The sequence below is a fragment of the Vulpes vulpes genome, chromosome 7 (genome assembly GCF_048418805.1).
Source record: "Vulpes vulpes isolate BD-2025 chromosome 7, VulVul3, whole genome shotgun sequence".
Taxonomy (NCBI): domain Eukaryota; kingdom Metazoa; phylum Chordata; class Mammalia; order Carnivora; family Canidae; genus Vulpes; species Vulpes vulpes.
The window spans coordinates 10,057,442-10,081,628 of record NC_132786.1 but is presented as its reverse complement, the minus strand read 5'-3'; the positions used below and the strand labels follow the sequence as shown (position 1 = coordinate 10,081,628).

The 24,187-nt window shown below is 48.6% G+C and overlaps 1 protein-coding gene and 1 long non-coding RNA gene across 2 annotated transcripts in view; one reads left to right on the top strand and one right to left on the bottom strand.

The window, feature by feature from the left end:
- The window catches only part of KIAA1549 (KIAA1549 ortholog), a 138,333-nt gene extending 116,055 nt beyond the window's left edge, over nucleotides 1–22,278 (bottom strand). Inside the window, exon 1 of the mRNA XM_072762919.1 lies at nucleotides 22,076–22,278. Coding sequence (XP_072619020.1) covers nucleotides 22,076–22,244 — 169 coding nt within the window. The 5' untranslated portion in view covers nucleotides 22,245–22,278. The remainder of the gene's footprint in view (nucleotides 1–22,075) is intronic.
- Nucleotides 22,279–22,458: 180 nt separating this feature from the next.
- On the top strand, nucleotides 22,459–23,453 carry LOC112907033 (uncharacterized). Its single transcript, XR_012002370.1, has 2 exons — nucleotides 22,459–23,151; nucleotides 23,297–23,453. It is a non-coding gene; the product is annotated as an uncharacterized lncRNA (long non-coding RNA).
- Nucleotides 23,454–24,187: the final 734 nt, after the last annotated feature.

Below are 24,187 nucleotides of genomic sequence, written 5' to 3'. Positions count from 1 at the left end.
ATAAATAAATAAACGGAGGAGGAGGAGGAGGAGGAGAAGAAGGAGGAGGGGGAGGAAGAGGAGGAGGAGGAGGAGGAGGAGGAGGAGGAGGAGGAGGAGAAGAAGAAGAAGAAGAAGAAGAAGAAGAAGACGAAGAAGAAGAAGAAGAAGAAAGAGAGAGAGAGAGAGAGGGAGGGAGGGAGGGAGGGAGGAAGGAAGGAAGGAGAAGAAGAAGAGGAGGAGGAGAAGGAAGAGGAGGAGGAGGAAGCAGAGGCCACTCATGCAGTTTGATTCTATAACAGCAGAATCAGGGAGCCGTGGGAGAGGCTGACCACTGCCACACAGAGCAACAGGGAAGACCCCAAACAGTATGGCCAGGACTCCAATGAAGTCCCTACACACACTTCCCTCTGAAGTGCCCTCAGGTGGCTGTGCCATCTCTCATATGAACACTGACAGGCTCCTACTATGTACCACACACAGCACCAGATTACTGACCCCAAGCTGCTCAGAATTAAAAATAAGTCACTGTAAGAGTTTTGGTACAAGATGATAATTCTGGAGATGGCTGTATGACAACAGTGGTACTAATACCACTGCACTAGGGATGCCTGGGTGGCTCAGTAGTGGAGCGTCCACCTTTGGCTCAGATTGTGACCCCGAGGTCCTGGGATCCCTGCAGGGAGCCTGCTTCTCCCTCTGCCTGTATCTCTATGTCTCTCATGAATAAATAAAATCTTTAAAAAAATCACTGCACTGTGCATTTAAAAATGGTTAAATGGTAAATCTTGTGTCGTGTATATTTACCACAATAACCAATTGATTGATCAATCACTAGCACAACAGGCAGGACAAAGACAGTGGAAATAGTTGCTGCACAAAGGAGGGTCAACACTGGGTGACAGCAGACAGGACGCCCCAGAAAAGAGCCTCATTCTCCAGCTCTCAACCTCTCACCTCTAGATCACACCATTGGTCCCCAGAAAACAATATCCCCATATCCCCAGTGTAACCGAGATTCCCAAAGCCAAACCACCTTCTGTCTCCTGGGCTCTGGATCTTTAAAGGTGTGTGTGCAGGGTAGTGACCTCCTTCTGGGGAAACACTGCTCACAATAAGAGATGAAACTGAACATGACCAGACAACAGGGCTGGGAAAAACATCAGTTCTGGAGAAATATACTCTTTCCGGATAACAGCTCAACTCTACAAATTATACATTTATATTCTGAAATTCCCAACACAACTGTTTTGTAATAGCTGGAATGCATTCAGATTCACACACTCACACACACACACACGAGGGACTTTCTCTTTTAAAGTCTATCCTTTGGGGATCCCTGGGTGGCTCAGCGGTTTAGCACCTGCCTTTGGCCCAGGGCATGATCCTGGAGTCCCGGGATCAAGTCCCGCATCGGCCTCCCTGCGTAGAGCCTGCCTCTCCCTCCTCCTGTGTCTCTGCCTCTCTCTCTCTGTGTCTATCATAAATTAATTAATTAATTAATTAATTAAAATAAAGTCTATCTTTTTTGACCGAGTTACTCTCTTGCTATAAACCCATCCTAAAGGAAATAACTAGAAGTTCAAACACCTATGTAGAAAGTGGTTCATCATAATATCATATATAATGGAAACCTAAGTGCCAATAAAGATACCAAACAATTAAAGAGTGACTTGAAAAATCCTGCTCTACAAAAGAATACGATGCCTTCATCAAAAAACATTTTACAGAACATGTGATAGCACCAGGAAATGTTTGCCAGAAAATGAAAATTGCAAAATGCAAAATTACATAGATAGTATGATCTCATCTTATGAAAAAAATCAAGTATATTATATACACACGTATGTACATTTCCTAGAAGACTGGAAAAATACATATCAAACTCTTGACAAAATAGGTGGTAGAAATAAAGATGCTTATTTTCTTCTAAATACATTTCCATATTTTACAAAGTATACGTGAATGAGTATTATTTGTCATCAGAGACAAATAAACCTTTCTTACCCCAACACAGAAGGAATGGGCATGTCAGAAAAACTCTAACTAGATGCTACTGAGCATTTGTTGTTGTTGTTGTTTTTAAGACTTAATTTATTTATTCCGGAGAGACACAGACAGAAGTCAGAGACACAGGTAAGGGGAGAAACAGGATCCATGCAGGGAGCCCGAGATCACGCCCTGAGCCAAAGGCAGATGCTCAACCACTGAGCCACCCAGGTGTCCCGATACTACTGAGTTTTAAATGACAATCAGGGCAGCCCTGGTGGCACAGTGGTTTGGCGCTGCCTGCGGGCCAGAGTGTGATCCTGGAGACCTGGGATCTAGTCCCACATCGGGCTCCCTGCATGGAGCCTGCTTCTCTCTCTGCCTGTGTCTCTGCCTGTGTCTCTCGTGAATAAATAAAAAAAAAATCTTTAAAAAAAAAATGACAATCATCTCCAGGGATTTAAGGTAAGATGTAGTTTTGAGATTCGACCACACGGAGCTGACTGATTAAGAACTTCAAGTAAGAGGAGAAGGTATGAAGACAGTTCTGAATCATGATTCAAGAAGAGAAAACACGGCACGCCTGGGTGGCTCAGTCGGTTAAGCATCTGCCTTCAGCTCAGGTCATGAACTCAGGGTCCTGGGATGGAGCCTCACATCGGGCTCCCTGCTCAGTGGGGAGATGCTTCTCTCTCTCTCCATGTTCCTCCCCCAGCTTGTGCTCTCTCTCTCTCTCTCTCTCTCACTTACTTTCTCGTTCAAATAAATAAAATCTTTAAAAAAAAAAAAAGAGAAAAAACAGATAAGAGGCAGTGAAAAGTAACAGGAAGCCCAACTTTATGAAGTTCAGATTCCCAAATTCACCAAGTCATTATTTATTTATTTGCTCATTTATACAATTATTCATTCGTTCATAGAATCATACTTTCAATCATCCATTTAACAATTCAACAAATGTTTATTGAGAGCCAGGTACAGTGCTAGATGATGAGGATACAAATACATATCTCTATCTTCTAGAAGGTTCCAATTTAGTTAAAAACAACTATTGCACAAAGTAGTCAGTGCTATAATAGGGATGCTCAGGGAGGGATGGTGTCTAAACAATTCTGGAATTTCCGGAAGGCTTCCTGGAGGAGGTGATATCTGGCCTGCCATTTTTGAGAGACAAGTAGAACCAGGCAAATGAGAAGAAAGAGCATTCCAAGCAGAAGGAACATATAGGAACAGCAGGTGCAAAGGCACAGAGGCATAAAAGAAGAGAACATGGTTCCCCTTATGGGCAATGGCCACAGAGCCAAGATGGTATTGTAGGAGCAGAGGCAGAAAACAAGGCAGGAAAGGGGGAAGAGGCCAACCCATTAACATAGGCAGAACAAAGAAAATGAAGACAAACAGGGAGACTGCCATTTGTGGCATCACATTGCCCTTCTGATCAAATGAACCTACTGAACATACTCACCAGGACCAGAGCCAAGAGGCCTATGAAGAACACATGCAGAAATCTAAGGTCAACGACTTTGTGAGAGCAGGTAACTCTGTTGTCCCTTTACTCTCTCTCCTTTATCCACCTTCTACTATTCAGTCTCCTTTCCTCTGCTTGTTTGCTCTCCAAGCACCGTACATGCTATGGGCATGTACTCATAAGCGTGTCTGTATTTATGCACGTATTTCCACATATATATCCACAGGTGCACCTCCGTGTATACCACTATTGACCTACACATCTATACACACATTTTTTTTATATACCCATGTATCTTCGCATATTTTGTACTTGTGAAAATATCTGTGAATGCATATTTCTGCCTCTGCTCATCTTTGCATGCCTTCCTCTGGATATACAGGCATGTTTATCTCTGCTTATAGATTTGCACATTTGCACCTGCATGACTCACACATGCAGGCCATGGGAGCAGACGCTCGTTCCAGACTCCCCCAGTCTTGCTGGGGGGAATGCTCCCTCCACCATGGTGCATGGTCTAAATACATCTGTCACCCAAGAGACCTGCTCGTTCCTGCCCAAGGAATGGGCACCAATCCTAAGCCACAGGCTCTCTCCCCAAAATTTGAATCTTGACAGAATGATAAAAAGGCTGAAATTCATCCTGTTGGCTGTGCCCTGAAGGAAGAGTCTCCAATTTGGAGACTACGGTCTGGATCCTGAAGATGCAGGCCCTGGGGCATCTTGTCAAGGCCACAGAAGTAGAAATTGACATATATATATATATATATATACACACACACACACACACACACATATACACACACACACACATATATGATTATTTATATAACTCCCTAGCTGAAAAGTTCTATGACTCAGGAATTACTTTACAGTCTGTCACATTCGTACCATGATGACAACTTTGCCTGAGACTGTCATTTAAAGCTATATTTCTCTCATCCCAGTTCACTTTATTGCTGCCTATCATCCCACCACGTCAGCCACTCTTCCTCTCCTGGACCCAGAGGCCCAGCTTCTGCCTCGGAACCCCCAACCAGCATGGAGTGCAGACATTACTGGATCTCTCAGGAGCAATCTAATATGATCCAAACAATGTGGTATGATCCAGGACCTCCTCCTGTCCAGGTAGGTGTACAAGTACCCTATTAAGGAAATACAGATTTGTTTTTGTGCTACTGTTAAAAGTTCTAATACATAGTTTTTGAACCAAACAACCCTAATTGTATTATAAAAACCTGGTGTGTATTAATTCATTCCCTCTCAGCAATTAACCAATCATCAAAACTAAAAGACAGCCACAAATCATGACTCCAAACAACTAGAGAAAGTACCATTCACCCATTCACTCATTCATTCATGTACTAGTATAAGACACTGAGGTGGGCATTATGGAATAGAAAGATGATTCTAATGCAGTTTCCACTACAAGAAAAAGGGAGGGGGGGTGTTCATAGTGCGGAGGCCCAAACTGTACAGGGTGAAAGGTCTTTATATTTATTTCCCATAAGAAGTCTGCAGTTAAAATCCAGATTTAAGGGCACCTAGGTGGCTCAGTGGTTGAGCATCTGCCTTCAGCTCAGGCCATGATCCCGGGGTCCTAGGATCGAGTCCCACATCAGGCTCCCTGCAGGGAGCCTGCTTCTCCCTCTGCCCGCGTCTCTGCTTCTCTGTGTCTCATGAACAAATAAATAAAATTAAAATAAAAACAAACCCAACCCACATTTTATAAATGGAGAAATTCTAACCATTGTTATGATCATTTTTAACTCTGATGTGGGTTATCAGTTATTATAGCATGAACTAGGTCTTGAAAATTTGGTTGCAAAATAAGATTTAAATTTATGTTAAGTTAGAGACATTAATTGTTCTTGATTAGAGGATCCATTAACAAATGTCTTTATAGAGTTATGTAAATTTTACTGTCAAAAAGTCCTATGTTGGTTACATTCCTAAGAGCTGACTTGCTGTGTCAAAGGATATGAGCCAACCCCACTTGTAAAGATCACAGACCAACTGCAGGGAACCGTGCCTCTGAATTAGATATGAGCCTTCTTAAACACAGTCTCAAGGACTAACCATTTTCCACTCCAAATGTCATGGCCTCGTGGTTTCGGGTCAGTTCTCTGGACTATAGTGCAGAGATCAAGAAGACTGCAGTTCCCCTGATGTGGATAAGATCTGGTCCGGCTACAGGCTTCAGCTTACACCACAGAACTTAATCCAAGATAGAGGAATCAAAGCAGTTATTAGAGCGATGTCCCCACTCCAACTGTCAAAGGTTTATTGGGCCACTGGGGTCCAGGAGAAACAGAATTTGTCCCCTGGAGCCCTGTGGCTTAGGAGATGGTATGATACATCAAAAAATACAGACTAAAATGTTTCCATGTTCCCAAGCTACCAGGCAGGCACCTCACAGTTGATCTGGAACCTTCTGAGATAAAGCTGTCCTTCATACTGAGTGTGCTTTCCTCTAGAAATGCTTTCTAAAGCACTGTAGGACTAGAAAGACATGTGGGGATGTCATCTGGATATTCCAAAGAGATCAAACTATTACGAGGATATACTCCTATGAATCAGTCTCCAAGAACATAAGTGATAAGCACCAGGAAATTGCAGGAGCGCGACAGATCCCGCAGTATGGGCAAATCAAAGGGGTGAAATGGGACACAAAGTGTGGTCTCTTCCTCAACCCCCTCATAACCCCTGCCTGTGCAGTTCTGTGGAAAGACGGGCCCCTTACAGGCCACCGGTATGGCCCGAAGAGCAGGAGTCATCTGCCCCTCACTCTGATCTGGGTAACAATCAATGCCCACATCCTTCACCCCACCAAAAAGAGTGGAGTCTCTTCTGGGAGGACGAGGATAGGGAAAATCCCATTCTAAGTTCTAGGAGCAGTCCCAAGACTTGACATTTGGCACTTACGGGGTATCTTGACTAAGCACCCAATGAATGGTCAAAGAACATGTGTAGGATGGACGCGGGGAGTCAGTCACTTGGCACTCTTCTTTTCAAATCTGTGATGAAAATGCTGCTTTCTGGGAGCCACTGGGGACACCCAGTGAGACTGAGGCAGTCACAGCAGTTAGAGAGAACACAGATCCCTGAGACTTTTATCATGGGTTCAAAGAGCTGCTCTGGGATCAGCCCCACAGTGTCCCTTCTCTACCTGACAAACCCTGCCACAGAAAACCCCACAGGACCCCAGGGAGGGTGCTGCTGCATACAAATGGGCCTCACCTGCGTGCACCCTTGACCACTCAACAATCCCTTTACAGCTTCCTGCTCTGCCCCTCCTGCGATGATGCACAGATACTACAATTATAAACAACTTTCTTCCTGGAGCCCAAACCGCTCCTGCCCCATCGCACTTATGTGATGACCACACCAACAACAAAAAGGAAAAAGAGACAGTCGGACTTTAGCTTCCTCAACAGCATGACCCTCCCAGCCTCACCTGCACCCACCACCTGTCTCAGTGGAAGAGGTACCATCCTTTCCCTCCAAGAAGTCTGAATCCCCCTCTCCCAGGTACTACCTCTGTGACCTGAGGCAAGTTACTTCATCTCCTCATATGTTGACTTCTTCATCTGTGAAAGGAGTTCATAATTGTACCTGACAGGGTTGTCATCAGGATTAAATAAATTAACACAATGAATACATGTTGAGTGCCTAGAAAATACCCAGCATATGGGAAGTGCACAAGAAGGATAGTTAGCTGTTATAATGCCTTGTTGTGATCATTTATTCCTGTCCACTCTAAGAGCTTCCTCCAGTAATTGTTCCTTTCTAGGTCCTCTCCCTTTTCAACCATTTTGTGCTTGTGGTAGGTCATTCCCAAAGATGACCGCCATCAATTCATAAGCTTATACTATTCCATCCATCAATGGGTACCTCCTGTTCCCCCCCCCCCCCCCCAACCCCTGAGTCTGGGCTGGCCTGGTGACTTGCTCTGACCAACAATATGCACAAGAGGCAATATTCTGGTTGCTTCTCTGGGTAGCTTTTGAACCCAGGATCTTAAGAGAACTGGCAGCTTCTGCTTCATCCCTCTTGGAAGCCTCTTGCCAAGTATGAAATGCTAGTACCCTGAGACTAACAATGCTTTGAGAAAGCCCAAAGCAGTCACATGAGAAAAGAGAGAGAGGGAGGGCATATGGAGGAGCATCAAGAAACTGCACACATGAGTGACACCCTCTTAAACCTTCCAACCCAATCCCAGTACCAATCACAAGCAGCCAAGTGAGTTACCTCAGTATTGGCTACAGGGCAAAGAATCACCCAACTGAGCCTTGTCCCAATTCCTGACCCACAGAATCATGAGAAATAACAGATCACTATTGTTTCGTATCATTCAGTTTTGGGGTGATCTATTACGCAGCAATGGATAATTAAACAATGCTCCCTTTCAGCACTAAAAGGACGCTCCAATCTTATATCCTGTCTTAAAACAAAATATCCCCCACAGTTCCTTGATCCTACATCTACCACCAGTTATTGCCTTCTTTTTATCATCACCGTAGTCCTCCATTATAGCACTGGCAACACTGTTGTATAGTTACTTATATATAGGACTGTCTCTCCTGGGATCCCTGGATGGCTCAGCAGTTTGGCGCCTGCCTTTGGCCCAGGGCACAATCCTGGAGTCCCAGGATCGAGTCCCACGTCAGGCTCCCGGCATGGAGCCTGCTTCTCCCTCCTCCTGTGTCTCTGCCTCTCTCTCTCTCTCTCTCTCTCTCATAAATAAATAAATCTTTTTAAAAATTTTAAAAAAAGAAAGGACTGTCTCTCCTCCTTGACGGAGCTCCTTGAGGGCCATGACTGCCATATTTATCTTAGTATCCCAGCATCTAGCACATGGCGGTGAGCGCTCAAGAAATGTTAGCTGAAGGGGCGCCTGGATGGCAGTCGGGTAAGCATCCAACTCTTGGTTTGGGCTCAGGTTGCGATCTCAGGGTCATGAGCTCCCAGTCAGGCTCCACACTCAGCATAGAGTCTGCTCAGGACTCTCTCTCCCTCTGCCCTCCCCCCTAAAATAAATAAAGAAATCTTCTTAAAAATAAAATAAAAAGTTACCTGAAAAATGCACACATGCATGAATGAATGGGACCTCCATATAAATGGTCTACTCTCAGCCACACATTCTGGCACTGCAAACCCCAAGACAAAGACAGAAAAGCTAAATTTCCAGAACTACACCAAATCCAAAAGGTACAGGAAAGAGATAAAGGGAATTATCATAATGGGGGAGTCCGAAGCCACAAGCTGAAATCCACTGAGATTTGAGGGTTGTTTCTGCAACACAACGAGTCTATCCTGATTAACAGAATACATATTCTACAGTGGTTTTCCTCTCAAGGGGACTTGAACCCTGCAGTTGCAAGAGAGGGAAGAAAAACCTGAAGGCTGTCAATGAGTAAAGTCAATATAAACTGTGATGAAAAAAAAAAATAGAACAGTTTCAGGCCTAAAATTTCTGGAAATTATTTAGAAGGTTAAACTTTAACGCCAGATCCAGGCAAGAACTCAAGGTGTTAACACACTGCATTTTATGAAGAACAAAAAAGGCTCAGGGGGCATATAAAACAATGGAAGCAGGACAGCCAGGTGCACTGAGTTTGGAACAAGGTATTTATTTTAAGGCATCGACTTCCTCCCACCAAAATTTCAAAGTTAATGAGAAATTGATTTTAAACCAGTGGTATACACCGATTTATTAACAAAGAGAACGTATTACCACATGCTTTCCTGTCGGAAACAAGCCACAGAAACAGTGTAGTCGAAACAAAGAAGAAATATCATCAAACCCACAAGGATATGGCCCAGAACATAAGAGAGGAAATGCAGTACAAAAATGTCACTTGGTATTAAGGAAAATGTGATTCTCTGTGCTGGAGGATGGGCGATATAGGCTCCTAAGATTAATTTTAACTTTCTGAATCTTTTTATTTTTAAAACTTTTAATTTGTAATCTGCTGGGACCGAACAAAATGACACCCCCACACAACACTGTAGTGTTCAAAAGGCTGCTTCCTTCATTTCTCTTAGCCAATACAGTGAGCACCCTTTACGTGAGACACTTAGGGACCAAGGCACTGAGCCCTGAGTGAAACACATGCACGTGGGGTGCTTAGTGTTGGCTCTTACATCACAGGTGCTTCTCTTAGGGAGCCGCCCAGAAGGCCGCTTCCCAGGCACATCAGAGTTAAAACAGAAGATCGGGCACCTGGACACCTGGGCGGCTCAGTGGTTGAGCATCTGCCTTCGGCTCAGGTCGTGATCGCGGGGTCCTGGGATCGAGTCCCATGTCGGGCTCCCTGCACGGAGCCTGCTTCTCCCTCTGCCTGTATCTCTTTCTCTTTCTCTCTCTCTCTCTCTTTCTCTCTCATGAATAAATAAATAAAATCTTTAAAAGGGGGCGGAGGGAGGGGAGGGCAGCCTGAGTGGCTCAGCGGTTTAGCACCACCTTCGGCCCAGGGCGTGATCCTGGGGACCTGGAATCGAGTCCCATGTCAGGCTCCCTGCATGGAGCCTGCTTCTCCCTCTGCCTGTGTGTCTGCCATTCTCTCTGTGTGTGTCTCTCATGAATAAATAAATAAAATATTTAAAAAGGGGGGGGGGCAGGGGCTCCTAAAAGCACCAATGAGCTACCTCAGTTGCCTGCTAATATCGACCAATCAGGAGGAGGGAACTGTCCCTAGACCAGCAGGGCCTCCCCTCTGTTCTGGGAGGGCAGCCCAACTACTCTGTTGGTGCCATGTTTCTCTTCAGCACAAGGTGTAGCCCCAGTTAAAAAAAAAATGTAGCCCCAATAAAGCCTTGTCTGTGCCTTTGACTTTTGGGGTCCGGCCTCATTTCTACCATTGTGTGGGCCCTTGGGCAAGCCTTCCCAGCCAGGGCCACCGATGACCCTGACCGCATTGCTCTATCCAAAGAGTTCGCTCTACCAAGCAAGCAAAACCCGTGAGTGGGCATTTTAATGGTAGGGATCATGAGAGTCACCCTCTAAGCACGGACCCAGAGCAAAAGAGACCCTGCCTGGGGTGCACACCCCCACCTTGGGGGTAGTAAGACTCTTGCTAGTTGTGTGACCTTGAGCAAATAAGTGAACCTCTCTGATCTTTATCGTCCCTCTTCCTGGAAGGGATTAATAATAGCACATACCTCCTGTGGTTATAGACTAAGCCCAGGTCAGCCCCGAGATTTCCACAGAAGAGAACCAGAGAAGCAGAGCAAAGGGGACCTCAAGGATAGGCCCGAATGCCAATCAATAGTCAAAGAGGGGGTGCCTAGGTGGCTCAGCAGTCGAGCGTCTGCCTTTGGCCCAGAGCGTGATCCCAGACTTCTAGGATCGAGTCCCACATCAGGCTCCTTGCATGGAGCCTGCTTCTCCTCCCTCTGCCTATGTCTCTGCCTCTCTTTCTGAGTCTCTCTTGAATAAATAAATTTAAAAAAAAAAAATTCAAAGAAATGTATCTTTAAAGGAGCTGTTTTTACCTATGAGTTTGGCAAGTAAAGATTGGTAACAGCCAATAAGATGGAGAGAAGAAGCAAAACAGCCACTCTGATTCATTGCTAGAGAGAATGCAAGCTGCTCCAACCTTTCTAGAGCAATTTGGCAATATGTATCAACATCTAATATATGAATACTGTCGAGTCCAGCAATTCTATTTCTGGGAATTTATCCTAAGTAAATAATTAGAAAAGTATGGAAAGACAGATATACAAAGATGCTCATAGCAGTGTTTTTTATCACAGCAAAAGCTGAAAGCAATATAATTACCCATGAACAGAAAGCTGGTTAAATAAAATATAGAACATCCACAGCATCATACAAAATCATAATGTGGATTTCTATTTCCTGACAAGATTCTAGGATAAAGTGTGAAGTGCAGAAAAGCAAGTTAGCAAACAACATGGCGAGTATGATACCATTACTTTGTATGTGTATGTGCTTTTATGTGTGAACAAGGAGTCTGAAAAGAGAAACACCAAAATGTCATAATGGTTATCTCTGAGTGGTAGGATTTGGGGTGATTTTCACTTTCTATCTTACATCTTTTTGTACCATCTGAATTCATTTAATGTGCAATAAATTTTACATTTTAAGCTTCGTCATATCACTCCTCTGCTCAAAACCCTCCAACTGCTTCCCACCTTCACCTGGCGTAATGCCAAAGTCCTGAAGAGGGCCTCTGATGCTCCATCTCAGCAGCCATTTCCTCGACCCCCAGCACCCACCTGAGGACCTGCTGACCCCCACCCCTACCCACTCTGCTTTGGGCACACTGGACTCCTCCCCATCCCCCAACATCAGGCACACTCCTGCCTTTATGCTGGCTACTTCATCTACTGGGAACACTGTTTCCCCAAATACCTGCTTGGCTCATCCCCTTAACCTCCTTCAAATCTTGGATTAAATGTCACTGCTCTGCGTGAGCCATGTCCCTCTCCACCCTCGCCAAATTCATATGCTGAAGTCTTAACCCCCAGTTACCTCTGAACGTGACCTTCTTTGGAAACAGGGTCACTGTTAAGGTAATTAGTTAAGATGATGTCCTACTGGGGTAGGATGACCCCAATTCATATTTATGAAAAGGAGAAATTTGAATCCAGACATGCACACAGGGAAATGGCCACATGAGGACCAGACTGGTGCTGCCGCAAGCCAGGCAACAACCAGAAGCTAGAAGAGACACCTGGAAGAGACCCTGCCTTAGCGCCTTCAGAGGGAGCATGGCCCTGCTGACCTTGACCTGGGCCTTCTGGCCTCCAGAACCATGTGACAATAAGCTGTTCTTTAAGCCACTCAGTTTGTGGCATGTTGTTACGGCAGCCCTGGCACACTGAGACACTCACCTTCTCAGTGAGGCCTTCCTCATGCCCGAGCCCTTTCTCTGCCCGGTTTCTCCCTGGCTCTGACCATCTAGGAACACAGCATACAGTTAACCTCATTCACGTCATCCCGATGCCCACCATGGAGCCTGCACAGAGCAGTCACTCAAGAGACATGGGAAGAATAAATGAGCAAGCAGCACAGAAGAAAACAGATATCCTGCCCTGATGAAACTTACTGTCTAGTGGATGCAGACAGGGAAAAAACAGACATAGAGAAGATGGCGCTAAGCACTATGGGGGAAACAAAGCAGAGTTGGGAGCAAGGAATTAGGAAAGAGGTCGCTGCATTTCTAAAATTCAGTTAGAAAAGGCCTCTCTGACTGCATGGGATCTGAGCAGCCCTGAAGAAAGGGTGTAGTAAACCATGTAGATAATATCAGAGATAAAAATGTTCTCAGCAGAGGCAACAGTACTTACACGTCATCACACAATGAACACATATTATATTTATAATCAGGAAAAAAAAACAATAAAGCTATTGTAATCCTGAAAATGCATAAAAATATTTAAAAGCCACATTCCAAGGGCTAGGGAGAAGAATCAGATTGCATAAATTCCTAAGACTAAGACTCTATGCAGTCTCCATTTAGGCCCAGGGTGAACACTCCACCCCTTCCCCCAGACCAGGCCCAGAGACCACCCTCTATCACGACTGTCCGGAGAAAAACATTCAATAACATGAAGATGGTGAGGTAAGGTGAGAGGCAAGATGAGGGAGGATGGGTGAGGTGAGATAGAGGGGAGGGGGTGAGATGAGAGGTTAAGGGGGAGGTAAGAGATAAAGGGTGAGGGGAGAGATGAAGACTGAAGGGATAGGTGAGGTGAGAGAAGAGGTAAAGGGTAAGGAGTGAGGTGAGAAGCATGACATGAGAAGTAAAGAGTGGGGTAAGGGGAGGGGTGAGGTAAGGAGTGATGGGTGGGGTGAGGGGTGAGATGAGAGGTAAGGTGAGGGGCAAGGTGAGAGGTGAAGAGCGAGGTAAAGGGTAAGATGAGGAGTGATGGGTGAGGTGAGGAGTGAGGTGAGGGGTGAGATGAGAGGCGAGGTGAGAGGCAAGGTGAGAGATGAGACATGAGGTAAGAGTGAGGTAAGAGGTGAGGGGTGAGATGAGAGATGAGGTGAGGGGTGACGTGAAGCAGTCCTGAGGCAGAGAGGCCTGGCGATCCTAGCTGGTGCCACAAGCCACGTGCAGGAACTGTGGCTCCTCTCCTGGCCTCCAGGCCCTGACCTCTGAAGGTCTGCAGAAGCCCTTGCATCCCTGCGTCACCTCAGCCCACCCACCCGTCCCCACTGAACGCCTACTGTGCGCTCCTGCCCTGTCCCCAGTCCACTGTGGCTCCCAGATCTTACAAGCCTTCACTTATGCTATCCAACCAGCTGGCTCTGGGGTTGTGTTGTTTTTTTTATATAGTTATAGTTAAAAAAAACAAAACCACACACCATAAAATTCACCATGTTGACCTCCCACTTCCACATGTACAGTTCAATAACGTACGTATGTTCATGTTGGTTGCGTAACCAACTGATCTTCAGAACTCTCTCCATCTCGCAGACTGGAACTCTGTCCCCATAAACGCTAGCCCCCCCTTTGCCCCCCTCCCCTGAGCCCCTGGTGAGCACCTTCTCCTCTCTGTGTCCCTGATCCCAACAACTCCAGGTACCTCATGCAAGTGGAATCATACAGTGTCTTTTTGTGACTGGCTAATCTCACTTAGCAGGATGTCTAGGTCCAGCCACGGGGCCGCATGTGTTCCCAAAGTCCTTTTTTAAGAAGGAATAATTGCATTGTATGTATAAGCCGCATTTTGTTAAGCCGTCCGGCCGCAGAGGCACCTGGGCTCCTGCCACCTCCACCTCGGCCTTGGCCTTGACACCCATTTGTCCCACCGATCCCGGCCCCACGTGCTTTCCTGACCCTCGCAGCCAGCAGCCCTGCCTCCCGGGCCCACGGAGAACTTGAGAGACTAGAAGAAAGGTTTCCAAAGGTGCTCGGGCTTGGAGGGGGGGATGTGGAGCAGGACGGACGGGGACCCCGCAGCTGGGCTCCGAACGCGCTCCTGCTCCTGCTCCTTCCCACTGGTCTCCCAATCAGCTTAAAACCTGTCCTGCATTTTGGCGAGTTCAAGACCCCTGGAGAGGGGGCATCTGGGGTGCTCAGTGGGCCCAGGGCGTGATCCTGGGAGTCCCACATCGGGCTCCCCGCAGGCAGCCTGCTTCTCCCTCTGCCTGTGTCTCTGCCTCTCTCTGTCTCTCACGAATAAATAGATTAAAAAAAAAAAAAAAAAGGACCCCTGGAGAGGGGACATCTGGGTGGCTTAGCAGTTGAACATCTGCCATTGGCTCAGATCGTGATCCCAGAGACCCGGGATTGAGTCCCACATTGGGCTCCCTGCATGGAGCCTGCTTCTCCCTCTGCCTGTGTCTCTGCCTCTCTCTCGCTCTGTGTCTCTCATGAATAAATAAATACATAAAATCTTAAAAAAAAAAAAAAAAAAAAAACGGCTCCTGGATAATTAGGTAACAAGCAAAGATCTCTGACATGCATCCAACCTCCAGAGACACCACCATGGCCTAGCAGGCTGGGGCCTCCTAGACCTGGGTGTGCGGGGCCTGGTGGAGCAGCCTCAGGAGAGTGGGGGGGACCCAGAGCCTCTGCCCCTCTAACAAGCTCCCAGGGGTGGCTTCCAGGAGGCTCAGTGGGCCACCCCTGGAGGAGGAGCAAAAGCCCAGCGACTTGCCACCAGTTCCCACCTATCCCCTGGGCTTTGCCCACATTCCCCAAAGCTGGCTCCAGAACGGGCTTGTTTTGGGGTTGAGGCTTCCCTCTTTGAAAGCTCCCCAGCAGCACTCACCCAGGGTGTGAAGGCAGCGCTTCCACAGGCCCCAACAGGAGACAGGAGAACAAAGAAAGAAGCAAGGAGGGTTTCTAAAGGACTCCCCGGGGCTGGGCACTGCCCCCCATCACCCAGGCAGCCTCCTCCAGGCCCCACCTGGCAGAGACCTGCCAGGAGCACAGTCACCCGCTCCCTCCCCACCCAGGGCTGTGGAGGGGCAGGCACGCACAACCTTCACCTAGTCTCCGTTTCCTCTGGAAGCCAGTTGTATTTTCTCAAGCCCCCAGTGCCACCCCGCTTGCCATCCTCCTGAAAGATGGTCTTGTCTTCTCGTGGCACCCGGGTGGCTCAGCAGTTGAGCGGCTGCCTTTGGCCCAGAGCGTGATCCCGGAGACCCGGGATCAAGTCCCGCGTCGGGCTCCCTGCAAGGAGCCTGCTTCTCTCTCTGCCTGTGTCTCTGCCTCTCTCTCTGGGTGTCTCATGAATAAACAGATAAAATTTAAAAAAAAAAAAAAAAAAAAAAACCCTGGAGAGGGGACCTCTGGGTGGCTCAGCAGATGAGCATCTGCCAACGGCTCAGACCGTGATCCTGGGTCCTGGAGTCAAGTCCTGCATTAGGCTCCCCACAGGGTGCTTGCTTCTCCTTCTCTGTCTCTGCCTCTCTGTGTGTCTCTCATGAATAAATAAATTTAAAGAAAAGATCATCTTGTCTATCTCTCTCCACAAAGCAACCCACCTCAATGCCTCTAACTCCAAATGAGGCTATTTCTCCCTCCTGCCCCCTTTCCACCACAAGGGGCCCTTACCTTTCCACCCACTCTTTTACCACCCCCTGGCTTCCTGCCTTATTTCACTTCTTGATCAAACACCCCCCCACACACCCTCCTCCCCAAAGTGGAAGGTGGCCCTCTGTCAGCTGCTGGTCTGTCACCACGAGGCTCACCCTAGGGTTGAAAAACCTGTGTGCACTGACCCTCCATCTAAGAAAGGTACAACTCAGTCTTCAAATCTTGAGCTCCCGAGGGAGGGCAGGGAGACCCTAAGCACTTGGAGGGGCTGCAGATGCTCAGTATAGCAGTGATTTACCAACTGGTATGGCGTTATTCCAGTATTTTCACAACCAGCCAAATGTCCATAATGAATGAATGGGTTACAAATCAGGTCTGGGCACCTGGGTGGCTCAGTGGTTGAGCATCTGCCTTTGGCTCAGGTTGTGATCCCGGGATCCTGGGATCGAGTCCGGAAGGAGGGCGCCTGCTTCTGCCTCTGCCTCTGCCTGTGTCTCTACCTCTCTCTGTGTCTCTCATGAATAAATAAATTGAATCTTAAAAAAAAAAAAAAAAAAAAAAGAAATCAGTGCAGGTCTAGAGAATCATTCTGTTTTGAAGTTGCCTAGTCAAATGCAATAGGGCTCTTGCCCACTATTCACACAGACTGAGTCCCTCAGGTAGGTGCATTTCAAGGTCTCTGAAGATCTGGAATGGCTCCAGAGTAGTCTGGGCTGACTCAGGCCCCCGTGATCCAACACCACTTTTCCCCAGTTGGGACAGGAGGCACTATCTCTAGCTCCGTGCTTCCCAAACTTCAAGCGTAGGTACAAAATCAACAGAGGACCTGTGAAAATGCAGATTCAGACTCAGAACATTTGGGGTAGGACCTGATATTCTGGATTTCCAACAAGCTACCAGATGGTGACATGCTGCAGGTCTGTGGCCACACTTTAACGGTTAAATAGCAAGCTCAGATTTTCACTAATGAGGAGAAGCAATGCTTGAAGCTATAAGCCACAGCACTAGCATACCTAAGGCATTATCAATGAAGGTGGATAAAAGGAGGAGACAAAAAGAAAAAATGAGAGAGTAAAGTATGTGTCCTAGGAGTGGGGATGCAGAAGGGAAGAGTAGAGGAGGATTAAAATGAAGAAGGGCAGCCTGGGTGGCTCAGTGGTTTAGCACCGCCTTCAGCCCAGGGTGTGATTGTGGGGACCCGGAATTGAGTCCCACGTCGGGCTTCCTGCATGGAGCCTGCTTCTCCCTCTGCCTGTGTCTTTGTCTCTCTGTCTCTCTGTCTCTCTCTCTCTCTCTGTGTCCCTCATGAATAAATAAATAAAATATTTTTTTAAAAAGTATTTAAAGAAAAAAAGAAGAACTGAATGAACTGCCTTCAGCAAGTCCCTGGACATCTACAGGACAGGCAGACAGTGCTACAAACATTCAACAGACACAGGACTGTCCCTCTCTATAACAAGTGTATTCCACCCAACATGTGGACATGAAATATAAGAGCTAAAAGGGAATTTAAAGATCATCTCAGCGACCTCTTCTTACACTGCTGAAGAAGCCCAGAAGCAGGTAACTGGTCCACGGTCGCAAAGCAAGTTATCAGCAGAAAAGGGCACACTTGGGTCAGCTAGCTCACAGTTCAATGGGCCCTCCAACAAATCATCCCACTCAAGCACAAGAGATCAGTCACTGGGAGGTGCAGATGAAAGGTGGGTGGTCACAATTTGGAAACAAATTAGATCAGTTACAGCAGCATCTTCCCATCTGAGAGAACCAACCTTGTGTAATTCTAATTACAGTAACTAGCTGCCTCAAGCACCCAGGGCACTGATAGAAAACCTGTGGCTCCCAGGTCCCTGGTGAGTTTTAACAACTCCCTGGCTGGGTTCTGTTTTCAGGATTAAGTGAGGCATTTCCTGAAAGGCGGCAGCAGCTGTTCCCCAGTGGCCAGGACTGAGAATTTAAAATCAAGTCCTCTATGCCCTTTGACTCCCAACCCAAAGAAAAAACAAAGCAAACAAGATAGAACTGCAACAACACAATTTTAAATCAATTGTTCTAATAGTGAAAAGGCGACTGCAAGATATTAAAGGGTGTAATATCCCCCCCAAAATGCTATTAATTTTCAGTTACTGGGCGTACAGTCTCTAGATCAGAGGTTCCAAAGTTTAAAGTGACTAACAATCAGCGGTGAACTTGTTAAAAATGAAGATTCCCAGGCACCACCACCAAAGATTCTAATATAAACGGTGGGCCCCAGAAATCTAAATTCTTAACAAGAACCCTCACATCCCCTAATGTTATTGATGCCTGAGGGCTAGGGAATCACACTTTTGAAACATTTAAAGTCTTTGTTCAAAAAAACAAACAAAAAAATAAAAAATAAAAATAAAGTCTTCGTTCATAGGCTACTAAACTACTCAAAAAGTACAACAAATGTTCACCTCAAAAAGGCTAATAATAAAAAAAATGGCTAATAATAAAGAAGTACATGAAGATACAAACTTAACATGCCATGAGAATAAATGCAATGAAAGAAGTTACAGAAAGAAAAGCAAAACAGCAAATTTTGCTAATCAAAATACTCAAAACTTCTGATTTTCTAAATTATATACAATCGAAGAGAAAATCCATTGGAAGGGGGGAAATGCAACAAACAGGAGAGAAAGAGTTGCTATCCGTAACATATAAAGATTTAAATATATGCCCAAAACATACACATGAGCAAAAACACAGAAAAAATTCACAGCATACAAATACAAAATAAACCAAAAAACAGCCAACCCAAAATAAAAAAAAAAAAAACTAACAGATTACAAATTTATTCTACAAGAGTTTTAAAAATAATATCCCATGCTGATGATGATGAAGTGAAACAGGCCATGGCATAAATTGCTAAGGTCAGCCTTACAGCTTTACAGAAAAAGTTGATTCCGTCAACAACCACTTACAGAGCATCTAACAGGCCCCCAGTACACTAAACATGCAAAGATTCAGCCCGGTGGGTCTTAGATTTAAATTGCATTCTAATCTCCTTTTAGAAATGTATGCTAAACACACACACACACACACACACACACACGCACGCGCGAGCAAAGAAATATAAAGCCTTATCTACATAGCGATTCATCATAGCATTATTTATAAGTCAAAAAAGATGGAAATAATAAAAGAACAATTAAGGAAATTATTAGGATGGAACACTGTGTTTTCATACACTATTTAATGATAGGAAAATGCTAAAGTTAAATATTGAGTGAAAAAAATTAATGAAATTGTGCATATAATTCAATTTGCACTTTTTAAATGTTAACAAAGAAAAGAACTACGTGTTATCTACGGATTGTGGGATTATGGGTACCTGTTTTCTGTACCTTCTAGTAACTCCAAATTCTCTGCAAAGTTACCAACTTCATAATAAGTATTATTTTAAGAAAGATTTATCCCTGAATGAGATAAAGAAAAGGAGAGCACAATTCTTTCTGTACACTGTGGAGGTACAATCGCCTAAAAAAAATCCAGTCAAAAGCAAGTCCAAAGTACTCCAAGTTGTTTCCACAACAGTGAACAGTCAAGACCAAACTCATAAATGTTTAAACAAACCAAAAAAAGGGCACATTCAAGCTGCTGAATGAAACAGAAATAGACAAGAAATTGATAAAACACAGAAATTTAAATAAAGACCAAAATGAGAGGACCCACTGAAAGGTGGTGGACTCCATTTAACGGAAGTCAACAAGGAAGAAGAAGCCTGCCGAAGGAGGAGATCCTTCCAGCTAGCCACGAAAGGGACTGCCGCCTGGCCCGGGAAATCCCACACAGGGTTAAGACAGGCCATTTTCTGAATAAGGCTTTTTAGAAATAGAACCACCACAGGCTGGGTTCTGCAAGCCTCCCCCAAACTTCACTCTGATGGTGAAAAGAGCGCGGTCAGGATGGGGAGCCAGAGGGTCCTAGTGGCACAGAGAGGACACGTGGGCCAACCTCTGCCCAGGATCAAGCAGCACTCGCCAGGCCGGGTCTCCTCTATCCGGAAGCTACCCTCCACGCCGACGGCTCCACACAGCCTCCCAGCAGTGCGTTAGGGGCCACCTAAGATGTTCTTCTCTAAGAACACCTTAGATCTTAGATCCCCTTAGGTGCGAGGATCTGCACCTGCTCTGAGTTTCCAACTGGATCCTTGAGGACAGATGCAGTGTCCTCCACTGGTTCACGTGCTATTCTATGACCCGGCCTGGAAGGAACTGTCCAAACCGGAGGAGCACAATCCGCTAATGAGCGAAAGGACCAAGTCTCCACTTCTGGGATGTCAGCTCTAGTGCCGAAATAGGACGAATTTCATGTGTCCGGGCTGAATATTTGTACTGGGGGTTGATGGGAGCCAGAAACAACTTCTAAAGGCAAGAAACTTCCAGAGGGGCAGGGCAAACAGCTGCACTATACACTTTCAACGTATGGAAAGAATTACCTATTCTCTCTGCAACACCTGCAGAGTGTCCAGTGGGCCACGTTCCCACAGGGAAGCTGTGCAGAAGTGAAGTGCACAGTTTGGAATCAAACTAACCTGAACTCCTGAATTCTTAGTCTCCTCATCTGTAAAACGGGGCTAATCATGCTGAACTCCTGACATGACTGGGTCATGTCTATGAAATGCAGCATCTGGCACAGAGGAAGCACTCAGGAGATGGAAACGAATAGTGTGCTGATTTGTGTGCCAGTGTGTGTGCCAGTGTGTCGGGTCCCCTCGCAGGTGAGTCCATTAGCATCAGCTGGGCCCCCAGCTCTGCTGTGGCTCCTTGAGGCCGAGTTCCACCCCGCTTCGGGGAAATCTGGGGGGGGGGGGCTCAGGTGTGCATAAGCCTACAGGCCACAGGGCCATAGGGTGTCACGGCAAACCAGGAGTCTGCACCAGCGACCTTGACCAAGCCAATTCTCCATATGGGGTCTCCTCCCTAGTAAGAGGAGTGGTTCCACTCCATGATCCGTGAAGTCCCTTCCCGTGTCTCTACTGTACCATTCCCTGCGTGGCACTGCTGATCATTCCGACAGGGATGTTCAAGGGACACCTTCAAATGCGTTCCATTTCCTTCCAAAGCCACTTGGCAGTCCTCTGGCCCTGCTCCCGTGAAGGGAGGATTTGGAGGAGCTTCCATGGCTCGGTTTGTGTTCACTGTGCAGCAGCTCGCCACCCAGGGCTGCTCCTTCCACCTTTCCTTCTCTGCCCCCAAAGTGGTCGAGTGTGTTGAGTGTGCTGGGGCGGCCACTGGCTTAGAGCGCGTCAGCTCAGAGATGGTTTCCAGACCATCCTGTGTGTGTGTGTGTGTGTGTGTGTGCGCTCAGGGTGGACAGATAAACATTTCAGAGAAGCAATATGAATTAAATCATTTCAACAACAAAACCCGCCCACATGCTCCTTCCTAAATGATGCCTCTTAATTCCATGCTGAGGAGGAAGGAGTCGGTGAACTGCCTGTGTTATAAAGCCACCCTTACCCCTTTCATGCCCTGACACTCCAGAATCACAATATTTTCACACTCTATTGTACTGATGCCTTTGCAGAAGTAATAGCACCAGCTGTTTCCCTGGAAAGATGCACGGCCAGGGCGCTTTCCAAGAGATTTTCTTTGAATGTTCTTTGTGTCCTGGCGCACTGGGGGACGCGGCCAGCCTGCCTGCATCTGGGGGCGCGGGGCTACTGGGAGTAATGCACTAGTGTTCTTCAAGCCCCCCCCGCCCCCCCGGGAACGTTCCCCTTCGCCCCTACCACCAAGTGTTCCCAAACGTCCGACCGACCACACGGATCCAGCCATGCCCCCAGGTAACAACCCCAGCGCCCGCGTTTTGCAGAGAACATAAAGGCACATTCGGGGAAGCCCCAGCCCCGCCTCAGGAGAGCTTCTGCAGACCCTTAGCAGGACCGGCCGGAATCGTCCCCTCGCTCTGTTTTCGCGGTGCCTTTTATTAGCTGGGCCCGAGAAGAATGGGAAAGCATCTCCAGGAAGGAGGGCTGGGGAGCGGTGGGGAATGAAAGGGGGCGGGCGGGGGAGCAGGATTTTTTGAAAATAACAGCGATTAAAAAAGGGGGGAGGGGGGACAGGCGGGTCGCGGCCGAGGGTCGCGGGGGGCTTACCTGGGGCGCACGAGGCCGGCCGCGCCAGCAGGAGCAGCAGCAGCAGCCGCCGCCGCAGCCAGAGGCCGGGGAGCAGCAGCCCCGGGCGGCGGCGGGCGCGGCGGGCGGAAGGGCCGCGGCCGCTCGGCCCCGGGAGCAGCGCGACCCCGGCGCGGGGCTTCCCCTCCATGGCCGCGCCTCGGCGTCGGCGCCGCGCCCCCGGCGGTCCCGGCCCGGCCTCGCGGCTCGGCGCTCTCGGGCCCGGCAGGGGCGGCCGCTGCGGCTGCGGCGGGGACGGGGCGCCGCGCACCGGCGCGGAGGGAGGGAGGCGGGCGAGGCGGGGGCGGGGGCGGGGCGGGCCGGGCCGGGCCGGGGCCGATCGGCGGACGGGGGCCGCCAGCCGCACGCCGGCCTCGCCGCTCCGCCCCCTCCGGAGCCTCGGGGCGCTGCTCGGCGGCGCGCGGGCCCGGGCGCGGGGAGGCGAGCACCCCCTCCCGGCCGGCCGGGCGCCTGCTGCCTGCTGCCTGCTGCCTGCTGCCTGCCGCTGCGCGCGGGGCGGCGGCGGGGCTCCCCGGCACCCGCCTCCCGGGAGGGGGCGCGCGGGGGCCGGGAGCCGCGGGAGCCGCGGGAGCCGCACCCCGGGGGCGCCGGGTCGGACGGGCGGGGCGGCAGGTGCGAGGGGGCGCCCGCGGCCGCAGGGGGAGCCCGGCCCTCCCTCCGCGAGGCCCGCCGTGCAGCCCAGGGGTGGGGCGAGCGCGCGGCCGCAGCCGTCCTTGCTCCCGCCTGTCCGGCGGCTCTGGGAGCCCCGCGGCCCCGCGGCCCCGCGCGCACGTAGGAGGCCTCCGGGAGGCGCCTGCCGAGCCGGCCGCGGAGCTGCCGGGAGGGCGCACGGCCAGGCCCCGCCAGGGAGAGCGGCTCTCCTTGGGGACAGTGCCCGGTGTCCGAGGAGAGGCGTCTGGGGGGGACGGGGAACCGAGGAAAGCCGACGAGGGGCTGGACGTCGGGGGAGCACCTGCTGCGACCTCTGAAGACACCTGCTGACGGAGGGGCCGCGCCGAACGAACGTGCAGTTGGCGATTTGGGATCTTCGCCTCCTGGTAGGATGCTCGCACCAGGCCGGGGACTTAAAGGTGTGAGTCGGGGACACTATTGTCTGGGAAACTATAGGGGTTGGTGGAAAACGTGGATCACCTCCGTTGGCCAAAGGGCCCCGGCTGCGCTCCACCTGGGTTCCCCTGCTAGGCCCAGGCGCGCAGCTCCAACCCACCCAGACACCTCGGCCCCTGGAGACTTGGAGAATCAGTAATAGCCCTTCCTCTGAAGGAGGCTGCAGCACCCTCCCAGAAGGACCCACCTGTTAGCTTCACGGAAGATGGTTGACAATAAAAAGTTAAAGATAGCTCTTGTCGATGTTGTCTTTTGTTGTTGTTATTGTTGTTGTTTAAGGTTTTATTTATTTATTCAGGAGGGACACAGAGAGAGGCAGAGATATAGGCAGAGGGAGAAGCAGGCTCCCCATGGGGAGCCCAATGTGGGACTCGACCCCAGGACCCTGGGATTACATCCTGAGCCAAAGGCAATCCATCAACCACTGAGCCAACCAGGTGCCCCTCTTGTTGATGTTCCTAATTTGTCTTGTGCTTAGTTATGCTTCCCTATCATAAGCAGCAGCCGTTCTTTTTTTTTTTTTTTTTTAATTTTTTTTTAATTTTTATTTATTTATGATAGTCACAGAGAGAGAGAGAGAGAGAGAGAGGCAGAGACATAGGCAGAGGGAGAAGCAGGCTCCATTCACCGGGAGCCCGATGTGGGATTCGATCCCGGTTCTCCGGGATCGCGCCCTGGGCCAAAGGCAGGCGCCAAACCGCTGCGCCACCCAGGGATCCCAGCAGCAGCCGTTCTTAACAACTGATTCTCCACCAGCTTGCGAACAGAGGATCTTGCATACCTGGCCTTCAGCCCGTAATCTCCAGGTTGAGTAGCCTTGTGAAAACACTGCCTATTCAGGCACATCTGGCCCCAGGGATACCCTGGCCCTAGACCTAGGACGTCTTGTTCTTGTTCGAGCCTTTCTTCACCCTCTGAACTCATTGTATGAACACGTCACTTGCCTCCAAACCACTGCCTTGAGGT